This window comes from Pungitius pungitius, chromosome 7 (assembly GCF_949316345.1).
Source record: "Pungitius pungitius chromosome 7, fPunPun2.1, whole genome shotgun sequence".
Lineage (NCBI taxonomy): Eukaryota > Metazoa > Chordata > Actinopteri > Perciformes > Gasterosteidae > Pungitius > Pungitius pungitius.
In genome coordinates, this window is record NC_084906.1 from 1,203,271 (window position 1) to 1,222,747 (window position 19,477).

The window sequence follows — 19,477 nt, forward strand, 5'->3', positions numbered from 1 at the left end:
GGCTTCTCTGTACGGCTAAATAGAAGAAGATTAAAGAGGTCTCACGCTGTGAAATACAACTGAAGTCTCTATTCAGTACACGTAAAAGAGTGAGTATTGAGCTTTTAAGAAAAAAGAATCCGTACAATATTATTTGGTCATTCTTCTCTGCACAGGGAAGTTCCTCAGTCATTTACTGTTATTTGACTAAAGACAATTGTTTCCATTATCAATAATAAAAACCTCAGACCTGTCTCTCCAAGGACCTTGCTCTCGTGCAGGTCAATGTAGGTCAATTCATGTTATTGATTCATGTTGTGGGCTTGACTCCATGTGTCGTTGTCTCTCACCAGTTGTCAGCTGGGATTGGCACCGGCTGCGCAGCAATCCTCAAGGGTCTATTTTGTAGTTTATGAATAATTGCTGCGGGAAGCCCTGGATTTCAGGACTATTAACGCTAGATGAACAGAATCAAATATTTGCTATTCCCATCAGAATTGCATGTCAATTTTACTGTGCAACAGAAAGATAAAGGTGTAAGTTATGCCTTGCAACAGCTACAGAGGGAACAAACTAATAAAATAAATTAGGCCAGCAAACAAGGTAGAAGAAAAGAGTCTTTTGAAGGATATGTGTGAAGGGCTGTGAAGGCTGTCAAAAGTTGGCATGACGTGTGTCCCACATTTCCATATGAAGTTGTGCAAGAAATTAGGTTGTGAGCAGAGGTAGTCAAGCTGGTGACGTTTTTTGTAATGCTTTACCGGCGCCTCCTCAACAGAAACAGGCCTGTGGCGCCCCCTAGTGGGCAACTAACGCATGAGCAGGAAAAATAAGCTGTGTAATTAAACCATTTTTCTTTGGATTGAAGGGAAGACTGATTTGATTATGTTTCTCATTGTTCCTTTACTCTTGATTCTCTTTGACTCCTGGTGAATATCAAAAGTGTTTTTTTTATTTTTTTTTATTTAATCAACTCCCTCCTTCATTTCTTTATCCTCTCAGGACTGCAAAGAGCCTCAAGATTGCTGCCTCAGTGAGTCTTTGATTTCGCCGTCCTGCACGCTGGGGGTCGACCTGCGCCATGGCAGGCGCCGTTTCTCGGGCAACCTGCAGCTACCACCGCTGTCATGGCGACAGGGGGAGAAGTCGCGGACGCCTGATGAAGAAATCATGCCCAGGCCAACGTCCCTGCCCTTCGGCGCCCCTCCTAGGATAGACATCACGCCAGTTGACCCTGAAAGGTACGTGAAGAGTCAAATAGACAGCGGAACACAGACCTCCTCGATGGAAACACGACACGCTTGTTGTTTATGACCCGACGTGACACACCCGGAGTAATCAATCCAAACAGTGGGCCACTTAGTTCATGAGAATTCAACACTGTGGAGGCGAGAGCTGTTCATATGTACTAATTAAAGTACACAGGCAGCACTGCTGACACATTAGATAGGTACACGATACTTCTATACTACCAGTAGAGGGGGTGTACAGCCTGCATAGTGTCACTGGATAGTGACGCGCTTTGCCTGGGGGGGGGGGGGGGGGGGATATTGGGTGTCTGGGGTAGATCAGATAGAGATAGCACTCACTGATGATTGAAGGTGAGGCTTTTTGCAGTGCTGTCATGTATCACACAGGTTGAATAGAATTTGGACATCTTATCATTGGATTCTAGTTATTTCATAGCAAACCACAGGGTTTTCCACAGTCATATTGAGCGGACTGGGCTCAGAAAATCTTGTTGTGATCCACGTTTTCACCAGTGACTCATCTGTCATCTTGCATTCAGCCTGTTGAAGATGACACTGCCTTGTCTCATTATATTTGTACTATGCCTTCAGACAAAAAGATACGCTCACTCAGTCGCATGCAGAGACAGGTACAGTGTGCAGATTCAAATAACCACTTATTGGCGGGCAGCCAGGTGTCCAGTCGTGTCAAATGCAGATATGCTTGGCCCTGAGCTCCAGGTGTGTGTGTGTGTGTGTGTGTGCGTCTCAGTGAGCGGCTAAAGATTAATTAAAGACTGATTTTCCCATCTCAGATTGTTGTTTGAGAAACCCATTTTTTCACTTGTCCTATTTAGCGAGTTGTGACTCAGGAAGGAAAACTGTTCAAGTTGACTAGTTTCATTATAAAAGGGGTCAAAGGCCACGACTTAAAGTTATTAAGGAATAATTCAATATTAAAAAATCTAAATACTTATCTTTTACATTCTTGTTTTTATTCCCTGAACCAAAAATGATATGTTCAAATAGCTTGTTTCCCCAAAAGCTGAAAATGAAAACTTCTCCATGGCATCACTTTAATGTGTTTTGTTCTTACCTCGATGTCCGTTTGAGGAAACCAAACCACACAATATCTATAAATAACGTACACAAAAGGCCAATAAGGCATTTTTTTTAAGGGTTTCAGGTATGGTTCATTCCAAGGACATCTGGATAAAACACCCACAAACAGTCAATGATACATTAAAGTACAAAGAGAACACACGTGTGCCTTCCCCACCCTGCCTTACAAGCACCATGTCTCCTTCAGGCATCACTGCTGCTACAGTGCAGCTCCAGGGTCAGAGGAGCTGTCCTGAAGGTCTGATTATTCTCTTCCCCGGTGAAGTCTAGCGCTGATAGACACGTGTGTGTGCGTGTGTGTGCGTGTTATGTGTGTGTCAAACTATTGAAAAGCCTGTGGTCAGCAAAAGTCCTCATCTCCTCTCAATCCCACCTGTTTCTTGGACTTAGTGCTTTCAGCAATTTTCCTGAGCACGGAGTGGAAGCCATTAGTTACATTGGCATTCAGGTTATTTTGGGATTCAATTATTTTTCCTGCTGATGTACACAGTTGTTTCAGAGTGCCTCGTGGATTGTGTGTGTGTGGTGGTTTCTTCTGACTGATGCCAATGACGTGCAGGGGAAAAACATCGTGAGTATCTTTTGTAAGAGTTGATTAAGACAAACAAAACGAACAAGATGAGCGGCAGACAATATTAAACTGATGTTTTGATGTTTCGCTTAACTTTGCACTGATGTCCTTCACGTGCAGGATTAATTATGTTCAATCGCCTGAGCTTGTGCAGATTGAGCCCACACACACACACACACACACACACCCCCCCACACACACACTGGTGATTGGCTGAATGCACTCCATGGTGGTCCAACGGTGTCTAATGATTTATGAATGGCTGTGTGTCAGCGAACAAGCAAAAACCTTATGGTGCCTTTACGCCACGTGAATGCCTCCCATTCATTTCTATGTGGAACAGGGAGGGACACGTTTGCCTCCAGTTTGCAAATTGGATTCCTTCGCTTCGTGCACAGTTAAATTTTATTGAGCTTTGACAAGTGCCATAGTGAGGCTTTCCAGTGGTTTTTATAGTATAATATCGTCCTGCTAACTAAATACAAACTTTGTGCATTTATCTTTCCAGAATTCTTCTGCTTATAAACACGTATCTGTGTTGGTGTTCTCTGTGGTGCGTAACGATATCATTTCTCACTATGATCCCTCTCCAAACTTGATCCGGGACGTGTTCCTCAGCCCGGGTCGAGATGACACTGGTCAGATTCTGGCTTGTCTGCACTCTTTGTGCTCTCTTTGTGGGCTTTGTTGTTGAGCCCTGGCCTCTCTGCTGGTGTTTCCAAGACATTTCCCACACAACCAGCAAGCAGAAATAGGTTCTCCAACATGTTTTTGTTTCCCACCCCGTCTCTTCAACTTTGAATATCAGCAGATTAACATATTGTGGACATGGGTCAACAGAAAAAGCATCATTTTTGATGAATAGTTGGGGCAGTTGGTGCAACTCATTTCCCAATCTATTGGCAGGGAAAACGCTGCCGCGATCATCGGCAACAAGGAAGAAAAAGTCAATATGCATCTAATATGTTTCAGCATCGTTTTGCATAATTTTACAGCCTAACCAGTGGAACATTGGATGGCCTAATAGGATTTAGTTTCATGCCAAATCCTGGGAAAGAGATAACGTGTCCTCCGCAGTTTCACAGCTTTGGAATAGTTGTGGTTAAGAGGAATAATGTTTGATCCGTGTTTACCGCTGCAACTCGGTCCGTACGGCACGGCAATCCTCTCATGTGAGTGTGAATCAAACCTCCGAGTAAGGCGTCTTAATAGGATAACTGTCGTCATGCTACAATATAGTCAAACATCCCAGGGGGACGATTGCTGCACACGTCGCTCTTTTCTAAGGAACAATTATTGCCACGGTCACCTTCATCCTGATGCACCAGTTTGATTAGGATTTCTCCACATACAACCTGTAATCTCTCTGCTATTGTTCTTTGTTCAACAGCTGCTACCCTTCTTTGAGCCTTTATTTATATTTAATATTTGATTGCGTTGAATTCATTCGAACAGACAAATAGTTATCCCGAACAGCCAAACACACACTCCCAATGACCTCCATCAGGCCCACGAGTCAAAGAGTGTAGAGGCTTCTTTCTTGCATGTACTTTATGGAAAGTGACAGGTGGGGCTTGGCGGTACAGCGATGCTTATATAACATTTAACCCTGTACATGTTTAACAAAGTGGAGAAATGACAACCTTTATAAGTACGTTTATGCAGCTACAACCAGTCACCACAGCCTGTAAGCAGCAAAGCAAGACAAAAGATTCATGGATATTTAATCTCATTAATCTTCTACATTGATCAGTAAAAGGTGAAACACACACTCTTCAAGGTACCCCTGAACCTAACAAGACACAATTTTAAATTTGACTTAATTTCCGGTGATAAAAAGAAAAGGCACCAAACTCTCACACTTAAGAAGGCAAAACAGCATTTCTATCCATCAAAATGCAGTGCAAGGTGTGAAAGGTTAGCCTGCAGAACACTATCGGTGAACTAATCTATGAGATTAGAGAGAGCAGAGGACAAGTTCAACGTGTGATCAGGTGCCTAAAGAATGCAGCATTCAGCCTCCATTTGGATAAATACTAACATCGAGGTCCTTGATCACCAAGAACACAGCAAAGGCTGCTAGAGCTCCTTCCCAGTTGGCTGCAGGGCCCATTGTATGTCTCTGTCCATTCTTCCTGTACTGTGACTCAGCACTATATGCTTTCATTAAAGCACTCAAGGGTGCAAAAACTCGCAGTTGCTCTGTAATTCAGCCTCTTTCAATCTTTCGTCACTCTCTCCACCCTCTCATTTGTGCTTTGTCATTGGTTTTTTTTGTCATCTACCTTTTCAGTACAGATTTTTAAAATGTGCAAGGGCCATCATAGATATTTTCAGTAGTAAGCGGGTGTCATTGGTTGATTCTTTTATTTTTTTCTGTATATCTTTATATTACTGCATCACCACCCGCTACAATGGGGTCTATTCATCCATCTAATAGGTCAGGTAGATTGAGAGACTGCGAAAATAGTCTTTATTTTTCAATTCTATAAGGAGCTTTTTTCCCATGGACTGCGATGTATGAAACATGTACACTATTTCTAGGCTAATTGCTTTACAATTTGTGCAGCAATCAGACGTCTTGTGTGTTGTCTCTTGCAGCTTCCGGGCCCCGGATTCACTGATTGCTTACACGGAGTTCTGTTATCCCAGAATAATCCAGATCTCTTATTTCCTTTGCCCCCTGCTGGGAAGGAGTCTGTCACTCGCTTTTCGGCAGAAAAGCTTGTCTTAAGGTTTGAATGGAACTCACTGATCGGGCAATTGTTTAGTCAGTATTTAGAACTAGTTATTATTATTATGAACTAGTTTACTGAATGTGATGGTTTAACTTGAAGAAGTTCATAAAACCAATTTCTCATTTACAGAGAAAGAAAGTTACAGTGGGCCCCTGTATTTATCTACACATTTCAGTCGGATGATGCATCATCATTTGGAGTTTAAACAACGGCCGGTCTTCATTGTGTTGAAGCTGGCCAAATCTCACTTTCAGAATCTCTATATCTATTTCCACAGTTGTGTCCTTTAACTATTCGTCACAATTAACTCAATTTAAATAGGAAAAAATATGCCTTTAGAATACTTTCACCCCTTAATCCACTCACTCCACTCCAATCACCCATTGTGCGTGGGACCAGTAAACATCCATGGAAGTTGCAGCAGATGGTAACCAACCTTGTCCTTAACCCTTGACCTTTGGTAGAGACATCACCGTAGGTGGAAAAGAAGATATACGATACGATAGGAAACGATACAACAACAAATGCCAAGGGTACCTTGGCTTATCCCATTCTTGTTTTTACTAGACACGGTGATCCTTGTTTCCCCCAACAGCATTTTTATCTTTGGCCTTCTTTGTCAATGCAAGTTCAAATATTAGTTTAACAGGTTAAAGTTTGACGAATTGTGCTATAAAATATACATGCGTTGAAGGAGCCAGGGGATGCTCCCAGGATGCATCATATTACTACGAGTGTTTTCTTCTTCATTTTCCCACTTGGTAAGTCTATTTTCAAAGGTTTTTTTTGGCCCGCATTTAGAGAGAAAGCAGACCATGCTTCGATGGCTCCGAATCATCAGTGAGTCACAACCAAAACAAATCAGTCGACAAAGCAGGCAAGCAAGTGCTCACATTTTCAATACTTGCAACCCTGCCATCCGGGATGTTCCCTCTGGATTTGTCTCCCTCATCTTCCTCGTCTCTCTGCCTTCAGGGCATTGCCCCCTTTCTGTTTTCTCTCTCCACTTTCCATCACTCAGAGTAGCCCTTTGTGTGTATGGGTGTATACCCGAGTGTGTGTGTGTGTGTGAATGAGTGTATCTATCAATTCTTTCTTTCTTTTCCCCTCACACGCTGTGGCAATTGCTGGATCGCTTCCATGCAGACGGAATTATGGATGTGTGTGTGTGTGTGTGTGTGTGTAGGGGAGAGAGAGAGAGAGAGAGAGAGTTTTGATCTGCATGGGAATGAGGTCATTAGGTCTGTTGCTGCTGGCTTTTATGTTCGGTTCAGTGTGTTAATCTGAACCAGTTGACCTTTGGTGCAGTGCTGTACGTCCATCGAGCTATTTGCTTTCTCATCTCGATTCCGATTGGCCGTTCCTCTCTCTTGGCGTGCGCTCACCGTCTCTAAAGGTTGCAACATCATCAGCAACGTTGCCACAAATCCTGGCTAAACAAAATAAATAAATCAGACAACCTGTTACTGTGCCTGCCCGTTTGTCGTCACAGCCCCCGCCAGCCAATCCTTTCCAGGGGGGGGGTGTGGCTTGCACCCGCTACGTGCGTGCTCCGAGATCCTTGTGTATATTCTGAATGAAACGGCAAGTGAAGCATTTGCCTGCGTGCTGTGCTCTGCTCCGCTTTTCCGGGCTCTCACTTTGCCAGTTGGGGGAAATCTGACTCGAGGCTCGTCATAGTGGCTCCGTGCCACACCGGGAGTGCCTTTTTAGGAGAAGTGGGGGTTATTTGCAGAGAGGGGAGGTGAGTCAAGCAGTCCACGATGGAGGGTAGAGCAAGACCGGAGGAGGCAGAGAGCAGTTTCAGTCCTTCTGAATCTTTCATAAGGGAAATCCTCCAACGTCAAGCTGCCCGGATGGACTGAGAGCATGAGTTTATTCTGAGGTGTGTGCATATTGAGGCAGAGAAGGGAAACCGAGGGATAGAGCAGGGAGGGGGGGAAATGTGAGTGTTGAGAAGAGGAATTGATCCTGATGTCCTTGAAGGAGCGATATGTGACCCTGCTGTTGGGAAAGCTCCGCTAGGAACCCCCCCATGAACAGAAGACCAGCGGGAAAAACCTGGTGCATCAGCCAGAGGTAAACCGTGAAGAAGGAGGAGAGGGACAGGAAGAACAGAAGCAACCCAAACAACAACAACAACAACAACAGGTGAAATGCCTTTTCCTGTGTGACTGCTCCGGTGTGAGGAAGCCTCAGTCCTTCTGCTTCGGCACTTCAACTCCGCACAAACTTCTGGAAGAGGAGGCGGGATGTCCTCCAACGACCTAAACGTCGATATGGACTCCTGTATCCGGACGTTCAAGGAGCACATGCACCTGGAGCTGGAGCCGCCCAAAGTCCCCGGTGTGGGGGGAGGAAAGAGGGGCGCCACGTCCCCCAAGCTGTCGCCCAGAAGCTCCCCGCGTCTTTTCCGCAAGTTGATGGTCAACAAGAGCATCCGACAGAGGCGACGCTTCACCGTAGCTCACACCTGGTAAGGCCCGGGATGGGGAGGGGAAGCAGTGAAAACACAAAGGAGGGGGTCGAGACACAAAGGAAAGCGGCGCGTCAGGGTCGAGGGTCGTGACGGAGGATTAGCCAAAGGGGAGAGAGGAGGCGGAGCGGGGAAGGGCATGGATGAGGAAACTGAAGAGATAAAAATGGGGTTGAATCGCTGAGGGAGATGAGATGGCCACATTGGGTGCTGCTGGGGAAAGGAAGGACAATGGGGTGTGAGCCAATAGATGGGCCTGTAAGAGGAGAGCTTGGGGGGTAAATCAGACACGTCTCTAAGGAAGAGAAAGAGCAGGTACAGAAAATGAAGTGAAAAATGAGGATGCTTGATCCCTCATGAAAAGAAAATTGTTTTCTGAAGAGTTGAAGAGATGCCAAACACGCTGTCTGGTGATTTGTCATTGGCTTAGATGATTACATAATGGAATGAAATCACATTCACCAGAATTCCCGGTCCTCCATTTTGATGAAGTGGATCCCTGCCCTGTACCTGGGTGAGATGTGTGTGTGTGTGTGTGTGTGTGTGTGTGTGTGTGAGAGGATCAGTCCTCGTTTTGGATGGCTGCATTGTAGAAGGAGTGTTACTGTAGGTGCGTAATGCAACCTGCTGGTCCTTAACCTTCACACAACCCCAATAAACAAGTCAACGGAACGCCACAAAAGATCAACATGAAGTGACAAATGCGTTGCATCATCACGCAACAATCTGGTTCCTGTCACATTTTATTTGTGTTTTGGACATTTTGTACCCCACCCCCCCCACCCTCTCCCCGAGTCTACCTTCTTACATTTTGGGGCATTTAGGCATTAGAGTTGATGGGATGGGAGAGCTTGCTATGTTACGCAAGGTATGGATTAGAGGCTCAAAGGAAAAGAGCTGCTGGGATTTGACTACAAAGGCTCAAGGTGACTTTTGTCCCTCATAAAAACAGCAGTTACAGTTAATTTCTTTAGATCAGGCAGCAGCTGTCATGAGGTCTGTGAAGGTTAAAATCCTAATTTGGAAAAAACAATATATTACAAATATCTTTATATAGCTTGTGTGTGTTTACAATTTTGGGTCACGTGACAAAGCTTGGCTTGCCACTGCTTTTGGGGAGCAAAGGAAAATCGTAATATAGATCTGCTTTTGCGTGTTACTTTATGTTGTATATTTTATGGAAAGAACATAATATTTGTGCTTCCCTCTGTGTGTATGCATGCATGTTCTCTGATCCCCATATGCCAGTAAGCAAGCTTTGTAAATGTAATGGATGTTTTCACAGTCAGAACGGTGGCTCGTACATTGCTTCTCTTTCATTGGAGCCTATTTCTGAGCCGACGGAGAGATTTGTGGGGGGTGGGTAGGTGCGCGGGGGGGGGTGGGTGGGGGGGGTTAAATGGCTTCATTTAGAAATCATCCGAGATGTCAGCAGTGTCATTTGCCTTGTTTGACAACAGTACACGAGCTCGATCCAGGGTCATTACAACACCCATCATAACCATTAATGCCAGTCAGAGCGATTAAAAGCTGAATCATGAAAGGGGCCCTGCAGCGAGATGCCGAGGTTCTGCTCACTCACTGTAAGACGGGTAAGAAGCTCAAAATGGGAGTGGGGTAGAAAAAGAAGAGGCAGCAAGAAAGGGCTCAAAGGGAAAAATCCATGAGGACAGAGAAGATAACTTTAGGGAATAAGGACACTTGTCATCTAGTACCTGGTGTTTTAAACATATTTTTACGATATCGGTATTTTATTGGGCTTACAGTAAGTAAGCAAGTAAGTAAGGAATACACAATTAATCAAAGTACTACGCTGTATACAATGACATGAAATACACTGTGCACTGCCTTAAAATATCATTAAAAGAAAATAATGAGCTGTCCTGGGAATCCTTCGGGGTAATAACTCTCACTCACCTGTGGCAGACGTAAAGAAAGTTATCAAAAAACAAAATAATGAAGGACTCTTTTGTGTCATGGAGGCCTTGCCACGGTCGGATAAGCAAGAATTATGCAATTATGTAATCCTGTTCATATGTATTATCCAACATTTACCACTGCATAAATTAACAGTGATTAACATTTTTATTATTAAATAGAGATAAAGAAACACTTGTGAACCACTGAAGTATTTAATGGAAGTATGACACTATTCTTGCAGTACATATGGAGCTCTTTATACCATTTTAAATGGCTGTCACATTACTTAATAGTTGTTGTGTTTAGAGGTAATACAGTTATATATTTTCATCATATCAGTGAATCAGACAGTATTAGACAATTGTGTTTTATATTTTTATTGTGTTTCAGCTCAATTTTTTGAGTTCACTCTCAACGCTCTGCTTCTTAGCAGCTGTTATTCTGCTCAACAATAAACACACAGAAACTAGGTGATTATAGCGGAGTCTTTAGCAGCTAAAGATTAAAATATTTCTTCGACTCACGACTCGGTGGAGAGCAAAGCAGCTGAAAGAGTAAATTAGGAACTTAAATTTAAAGAAACATGACGCATTCATTGTTGCTAAATGTAAGTGATGTCACAGCTGAGTTTTCAACTTGTTCCTACAGAGAATAATTTCTTGATGTTATTTCACTGAACATAATCAAGTCCTTTCTCTGGATCAACCTTCACCTGTAGCGCTGTCACGTATTGAGATAGATCTGTTTGTGTGTCTTTTAAATCTGGCCTCAAGAGAAAATGGACAGTATTTGAAGGAGATCAATGTTTTGTTTTTTTATCAGCCCCTTAGATTGATCATTGCCCGGATTGGACTGGTTTAGAGGGATTCTTTTTTTAAATGACACAGTCAGAAACCTGTATCTCGCCTCAAATAAAGAGCTTACAAGCTGATTTCGAGAGAGATTTTAATTACAGCAATAGAGAGAAATTTCAAAGACGCATTATCGGATTTATTATCTGCCCTCAAACCTCAAATATTCTCACTCCACAAGTGCGACACGCATGCCAACAATCACAGACACGCACCTTTTATCTAGCTAGACACACCGCCTTTCTCTAGTCATCCATCGTTGTCTCTACATCCTTATCTCAGGGCCTGGATATTGACTTGATGAAGCACTGCCTGGAGTTTTAAATGTGTTGCCAATCCTGAATCAGCGGCACGTTTTTTTCCAAACTCTTGTATAGATCCCCCCCCCCCCCCCGTTGGTCCAGTGGCTGATGACCTCCTGACCTACTGGCACTCAGACGGTGATTCTTCTGTTTGAGCTTATCTCTTTAGTGGTCTGTTTTTTGTCTCCTTCGTGTGTCTTTGTCCCCCCGATGACGTCCGCATTGTCTTGTCTCTATTTTTTTTTTCCTGTTATCTTTTGTTTGAATCTATTTCCCTTTCTTTCTTTCTTCTGCGTGGTCTTTCTTCTCTTTTGCTCTCCAAAACGCCACATGGTGTTAGATCTTTGATGGCCGGCGAAAGGCTTCTGACCTCTTTGTTTTCCACGAGCACAATAAGCACATTGAGGAGAGATTAGAGGGAAGTGAACAACTGCCATGGGAATAAGAAGATGGGAGAGGCAGGCAACATGTGAAACTAAACAGGAAATGTGGATATTTATGATCCATTTGAATACACGTTCATGTATTGCATGTAGCTAAACATTAGCTGACATCTAACTGAAGACAATTACACCTAATTATACGCGAAATGTGAACATTTTCAGGCAGTTTTTCTGTCTCGTGCTACAATGGAAAACGAGTATGCAATTAAATCACATCCTCCTGTGTGTTGACGTCGCTCAGATGAAAGATACCGGAGACGACTGCGGGGACAGATAAGAGGGGAGGGAAGGAACGGCACATGTTGTGTGTGTGTGTGTGTATATATAGAAAGAGGGAGTCAGAAAAACAGATCTAATTTTCCACAGAGAAAATACAACAAGGTCGCTCTACACAGAGAGTTATTCTTTTTAACTTAAAAATGTCCACTTAAATATCCATCTTTATCCCGTCTATCTTTATCCCGTCTAGCAATCTGGCTGCTGTTGACTTGTTTCTTTCTCCATCCTCCTCCGTGACGTGCCCCCAAATCATCGTCGGGGAAGGCTTGACGTGGTCATTGCTTCTGCTCCACTCAGTGTCTTTTGGCCAACTGCTCACTTGAGGAAGAGGCGGCTGGGAGGACAAAAGAGAGACAATTTTTTATCACCAAGTAAATGGCTAAAACATCGATGCCATTGATATGTGCTAAAAAAAGTCTACGGGTACCCTCATCTCTTTCTACGCTACCATGTGGTGTTTTTTTGCTTCATATAGTGGGAATGGTGGCCACTGTGACTGGTAGTTGTTTCCTGCTGTCTCTATCCGCGTGTTGTGACAGAAACAACGAAGCGGCCTTCTTCAATTAAAACAAACGCGGACCCTGTTTAATCTACACACACCAGCTAGTGGGATTCTGTTCCCCGGGTGCTCCTCAAAGATTTGGACTCCTACGGCGGAGAATGAAGAAAAACGACATGGATAAAGCCAACCTTCTTGTAGACGGTCTTGTTATTGAAGTCTTATACAGTATTAAATATATCGACTGTTTCCCAAACAGTTCAGTTTGGTTGTGGCTGGATCAGACTTTTGCCGATGAGCTGTGCACAGCGACGTAAAAAAAGTCCTCGGTACGCGTTGATTTTTATTTAACGTTTTAATTTAAAAAAATCGCAAAATGCATACAGCGCAGCGAACAGCAAGTTTTCCAAATTTAGTAATTTACATTGGCCGCCTTGTAACGTCCGCTTGCATTGGTCCGGTCCACAAAGGTTCTAATTGGCTCTGTTGGTTTTTCCGAGCAGAAAAAAAAAAAAACATTCACAAGATCAACATCCTTCCTACTTGAGTCGCTGACGAATTCGGTCACATGGGCAGTGATTCAGACATCAGCCTGCCTACCTCCCCTTCCTCTTCCCCCCCCCCCCCCCCTCCTCTCACACTGCATGACTCGCTTCGCCATCCTCCATCTCGCCCTCCAATCTCCGTGTACCAAACCAGTCGAGCAGAAAGTTATCTATTACTGATGGGTGGAGGAGGAGGGGGATGATGACTGATGGTCTTGTGTGTGTGTGTGTGTGCTTTCCTCTGTACTCATATGGTTATCTTGGCCAGTGCTTGATTAGCACAGGCAGTTTTTAAGTTAGCACACATGTGTGTGTGTATTGGGCTGATGGGATGGTAAGCGCTTGCACCCCTGGGATGTCTTAGTGGTGGTTTAAGCTACTGTAAAGAACATACTGTACCATAATCACACGGCTGTCGGTTTAAATTTAGCTGATGAGGTGTACTTCCTTCCCTTTTCCCCTCTTCACATTGCTCTTTGGTCAAAGCAGCCATGTGATACTTTTACAGTGACCAGAACAAGTCATGATGAAGACCAACAATCCTGTATTACTCCATTTGTTCTCTTGTAATCCAAAGAAGATATAGGATGTTAGAAACTGTTAAAATGAAAATGTCAAATTCAAATCACAAGAGAAAGACTAACATCTTCATGGGATTCTTAAGTACATTTTTCTTTTTTTCCTTTTCTGTATTAATACTGGTGAGAATTATTGTTGGGATTGGCAGTATTGTAGCAACCTTTTAGGGAGTCACAATCAATCACCAGTACAGACCCCAGTCCTGTTTGATGAAATCAAGCAGGTCATTTGTCATCTTCACCTGTGCTGTCTCTGTGCTATGATGGACTCTAAATCAGGATGGAAAATCCTCCAAATACTTTTATGCAACTACCTCTTTCTCAAAGACTTTAGTTAGGTGTGGCTTCCAGCATTACAGGAAACAAACAAAATGTGTCTTAATGGATTATTAATGTCCTAATTAGTGTCATGCACATCATTCTTTAATACCTTCATCTTTCCAGGAGGTACTACAGCTGTGTCACTGTCCTATGGCTCTTGACTGTGTGTGTGTGTGTGTGTGTGTGTGTGTGCGCGTTAGGTATATATAAACTCTTTTCAGCCCATTCAGAAGGTCACAATAAAAGCTGCATTTGTAAGCCGCAGAAAGCAACAATACATTCCCTCTCGGCCTCTTTTCTCTGTGGCTGCATCCTTTTTTTTCGGCTGGCTACGATGTGCAGCGATGCAGAAGTGGGCTGGAGCTGCTTTGTGCATCATCCTGTCAAACGAGCACCGCCCAGCTGCATCTGGAGACTAGTTATTCTCACCCAACGCATCAGCTAGTTGTTTTGCTTGAATTATCACACAACACACAAAAAAATGAGTCACCTGCATATAACCTAATGCATATTACATTTAGCTAGTACATTCAATATATTTTTTTAATATTTTGTGATATTTGACCTTTCCAACACTAGAACCAATGCAGTCTACACTCCATCCTACCTTTTAGATGTTGTTGTTTCTGGAGGGGTTTCACAGAGTGGTTGGTTTTTAACTGTGTGGCGGCTGTAACTTGTGCTGGGGAATTGTATTGTGTTAATAATTTATTTATTCCTAATTCACACGGAAATCTGAAAGGGTTGATCCCCAATGACTACTTTTTAAAATCTGTAAAAAAAATTAAAAAAAAGTCACTCGGGGGGCGTTTTTTTAATCCCAATTGAAAACATGAAAACACTTAGCTTTAATGCTAAAAATACCAAAATAATGTGCCGATGTGATTTGTTGTAAAGTTAACACCCCTATGATGGAAACATTTCCACAGAGTTCACCAAATTGTCTGTTGTCTGTCTGATTCCAGTCTGAATAACAGATCTGTTACGCTGCTGTCTGATCATTGTCGCGTTATAACGGCCGTCATTTGTGTCGTGATCGTCTCCTGCCTCTTTTTAATCCATGTGGTGCATATTATTGTCGTCATTGCTCATTCCATCAGTGTTCTGTGCGTACACCAGTACAAAGTGAGTGCAGGACAGAGTGTAGACTTTTTTAGCAGAAGAGTCTGTGACTTGATGCCTGTACAGTATGTCCATCTGGGTTTGTGTGTGTGTGTGTGTGTGTGCACGTCCCTGTCTCCTTGACTCATTGTCACCACAGGCCTGTGGGGAAACCACCACCCACACACACTTTCTGAAATGCAGTCGGAGAAGCGGAGTGTGTGTGTGTGCGTGTGCACTGATGTGAATAAAAGTGGACTTGTAGGAAGGCTGAATGGTTTAGTGTTAGTTTGTGCTCAGGGATAAAAGGATTTGTGTGGATTGTTTGTGTCTGGGACGGGGACACAGTAAACTAGAGGGATTATATGGAGGAGGAAGAGGAAATGGAGAAACACATACTCATGTTATTAAGACGACTTTTTTATTGTTTTAAGTTAATGTACTAGTTTAGTGAAACCTTTTATTTACACTCTGGTGTCTTTCATTGACATCCACGGACACATTTGACACCAGTGTGTTGTACTTAGTGTTTTTGTGCTGAAAGGTGTCTTAAAGAAATCCTATATTCTCCTCAAATGACCATTTCTAACTATTCTATTACTCTTTTCTTAAAGGTATTTAGTGATTTAGATTCTGCAATCAGTTCACTGCCAAAAGAGCCATTGCTTAATGGTTGGAATAACACTAATAATGTGTATTGTACATTGTTTGGACATTTAGCATAATCATTTAAGTTTACATATATATGTATTGTTATCATTTGAAAGGCAACACATTTAATTAATTTCTCCTTATCACAGTAGTAATTGGTTGCCTCCACCAGGATGTCTTTGAAATGAGTCCAGTGTCTCTCACACCTTTCACTGGCAGCCCGCTGATCCCCGTCCACCAGGGAGGACGCGGCTTTTGGTGTTTTGAAAGGTGTGTTTGGCTATGAGCTAACAGCTGATGAAACTAAGTGAGTAGCTCTCATACGCTGCCCTGCGACCAGAGACACAGTGGGGGGGGGGGAAACAGTTTGAGCCAATGTGTTTGGCTAACAGCTAACTAGTGGAAGTAAGTGCACACACCTCCATATACACAGGACACAATGGAAGTATGGAGGTCACGGAGTGGCTGGTGTCCACGCCGTGATATTGGATATATATATATATGTGGATATTTGAATATTATCTCCTAAGTGACCGAACTGTTTAAATGTAATCAGTTGATGCATGATCATACCAGTGCGATTGCTCTGTAGACTAATCTAAATTTTAGAGGAACAACTGCTTGTAAAATATCATTTTAGGGCTAGGATTTTGGGGTAGTGACTTCGGAAGGGGAACAAGTACACTGGTTTCACGCCATTTTAATGATACAAGAGTGTTAAACTGTTAAGATGGACATGAAGAAAAAATAATTGAACCCAGGTGTGCTCTATTTATGCTTGTTTTTTCTTTCACGCTATTATATGAAGGAAATGAAATGTATATACTCTCTCTCCGTCGTGTCTGTCTCAGGGTTTAGACTCAGTTTGCCTTCAGTCCGTTTCTGTTCATTATCCCTGCTCTCCAGCAGCGTTTGTTTAGTCAGTGTCACATTGATTTATGCACACACAAACTGTGAGAGGCCCTTTCAGAACCGGGTCAGACTTCCTTAATGATTCTGGTTCCATACTCCCAGACTGTTAGTTCAGTGGGTATATATCCACTTTTGACCTTACACATTTCTCCGTCGCATATAGTAACAGAATAAAACAAAATACAACAATATGAAAACCCATTTATTGGTCTGCTGTGCTATCCTTACTCTTTATAGTAAAATTGAAGCATAGCCTTATTTTTTGTATTGTTGTGTATACCTTTTTTTCCATTTGTATGTGTATTCTATTTTTATTAATCTATTCTTTACCTTTGTTACTTTATGCTTTCTAAGTCACTACTGTTGCTTTAAGAGTATTTTCCATCTATCAATCAGATTTGATATAATTAACCTTTGATTTGCAGGAGCCCTTTTATTTGATTTCTAATTGTGACAAATGCAACATTTCTCATAGCAGACTTTTTAGAGAAAAAGCCACAGTATGCTGCAGGATTTCCAGTTAACTAATTGGCTTCATAATATACTCCCATTTTATCTTTAGAGTCAAAGCTCTATGTCAATAGTTGTCGAGTTCCCCTGCTCCCTCGAGGGCAACTGTAGCGCACAGCATTACACTTCTTGCATGTTTTAATTAATACAACCAATGCTGCTATACAGCTATTATTTCTCAACACAACAACTGGACTATTGACCAGCCCCAACCCTGGCCACCTATTAGGCAGTCTGTGGTCTGTGGACTAAGTGCTTACTTAGGGCAGCTCTGACGCACACATACATCAACAGACTCATTGGTCAGTAGAGTGTACTGCACATCAGTAGGTGTTTGTACAAATTTGCAAAATATATATCTTCATGTGGAAAGTAACGAGAACAAACACTAGCTCTACTGTGACCAGCAGCAGCTGTACAACCCCACAGCAGCATTGAAACGTTACAGTGTGTGTGTGTGTGTGTGTGTGCGTGTGTGTGTGGATTGTGACATTCCCTCATTCCCTAAACCTTAATGTCAACGTTGGCGACAAAGTGGCAAAATCACAGATCAATAGATATGAAGGAGAGAAGGAGCGTTACCAGTGGCGTATGTGTGCACCTCTGATTATTGATTGTATGCTTTGAGTTCTGTAGTGTCCTCCTCTTACTGGTTTTAGATACACGTCATGGTTTTCATTTTGTGTGTTTAATATTCTATACTCTCTCTCTCTCTCTCTCTCTCCCCCTCTTCAATTGTTGTCATGTGTCTACTGTCACTATCTATTTATGCATTCAAGATACCACCTAACACCAAACAAAACAAGATAAGATAAGCAAGGCAGGAAAACCTATTTCACAAATTGCCAAGCGATGCCTTTAAAGAAGCTTTCCTTCCCCGTTTTCTATTCCCAGTCTGTTTATAATTGTCTTATAACAATTTGACACTGATAGTGATGCTTAATTGTTTATTAAACACTTTTTTTTACAAGACTGATTTTTTTTCTTCTTCTCAAGCTATCAGTGTCTTGCTTTTTATGTGTGCATGTTCTTTTGTCATTTATCATTAAGCTAAATTAATTAAGCGTGTACACCTGTCCTTCGGCCCTTTTTCTCACCCTGATGCTTCATTGCAGTCAACTCACTCCTTATTCCTCTGCTGCTCATGTGTCACACGCAGCAGAGTTGAGTCTGCATTGTAGTCATTACTAATTCAATGCCAAAAATGGGCTTTTATTTCCCCCTCTCATGCATGATGCATCCATTATTCACATGTCTTCACAAAAATATTTCTCATCGCAGGCGTGATCACACGTCATGGCCACAAGGAGGAAATCTGTATTGTGCACATGGCTGTTTATAAGATAAAAAAACTTTTGTTGTTATTATCAAGAACATGATATTTGCTTTTAACTCGACATGCAAGTCTTATCAGACGAAGATCTTGGATTTATTTATAAATGCACTTTATAAGACAGCAGTTATGTGTAAAACAAACAATCCATAGACGACATTATGAGATTTAAAAGAGCCGGATTTAATCCCTTCTTTCATTTCACTGTCGTCGTTTTTGAAATAAATTGTCAATCTCACCACAAAATTGCCTGCTGCTACATTGCGGGGGAGCTATCGGGAAATTTCAGCCACCATCTTTCTCTTTCTCACTCTATTTCCTCCTATTTCCACCTCTGGCCCCCTCAGCAACAATGGGCTCCCCTCAGCATTAATACTTTCCACTCGAATCCATCAGTGCTCTAAATTTGCTCAACCGTTTCATTGACTTCATGTTGTGCACGCTGGCTAATAACAGCTATCTTAATTGAAATCAATCGAGGGATGTATAATTGACAGTGGCCAGGAGGGACTGGGCGCTGGTGGCAGTTGATGTATTTCTCAGTGGAAAAGCCTGCTTTCCTGCCCACCCAAAAGTCCCATTGCGCTTGTTTTTCTCTCTGTGGCTCTGCCGTCTACGGCAGTCGTTGACAGAGACAGACAGGAAAGATGGGAGGGAGGCGTAACGACATGTGACATGCCAGATTGGCGGGTACACAGTCTGTGCCTGAGTCATATGAGCTGCCACGACACCATCAAGCCCCACAGTTTATGGCACTTGCTCCAGTTGCAAGAGGATTTATTCAGGACATTCTGAAGATATGTGGAAGGATTGTGGCTTGTCTTTTATCACAGCCATTTTCATGAATAATCCATAGAGCAGTTTTCACAAATGTTTGGCTGACCTCTTTTTACACAAAGGGTGGTTTGATTTGATGTTCATGTAAAATTAGAGGCTGCTTTTTAGCATTTTTGTGATGAGGGAAGATGACAATCCCTTACTGTCTGGGCATAAACAGTTATAAAACAATAAACCCAAAACCTGAGTTACATTTTCAGTCAGTATTAACTTAGTTTAGTCAGTAGGTTAGTCCAACAAAGGTAATACAGTAAAAAAAAGAGCAGCAAACAGTGTATGT

General features: G+C 42.5%; 1 protein-coding gene across 2 annotated transcripts in view; it reads left to right on the forward strand.

The window, feature by feature from the left end:
• The window catches only part of pde4ba (phosphodiesterase 4B, cAMP-specific a), a 99,701-nt gene that overhangs the window by 14,778 nt on the left and 65,446 nt on the right, over positions 1-19,477 (forward strand). The window contains exon 3 of one of the 2 annotated variants that reach the window (XM_037468793.2): positions 982-1,220. In XM_037468793.2, coding sequence (XP_037324690.2) covers positions 982-1,220 — 239 coding nt within the window. Of the gene's footprint in view, positions 1-981; positions 1,221-7,603; positions 8,116-19,477 lie in introns of those variants that run through there. The other variant, XM_037468794.2, reaches the window with a different exon arrangement.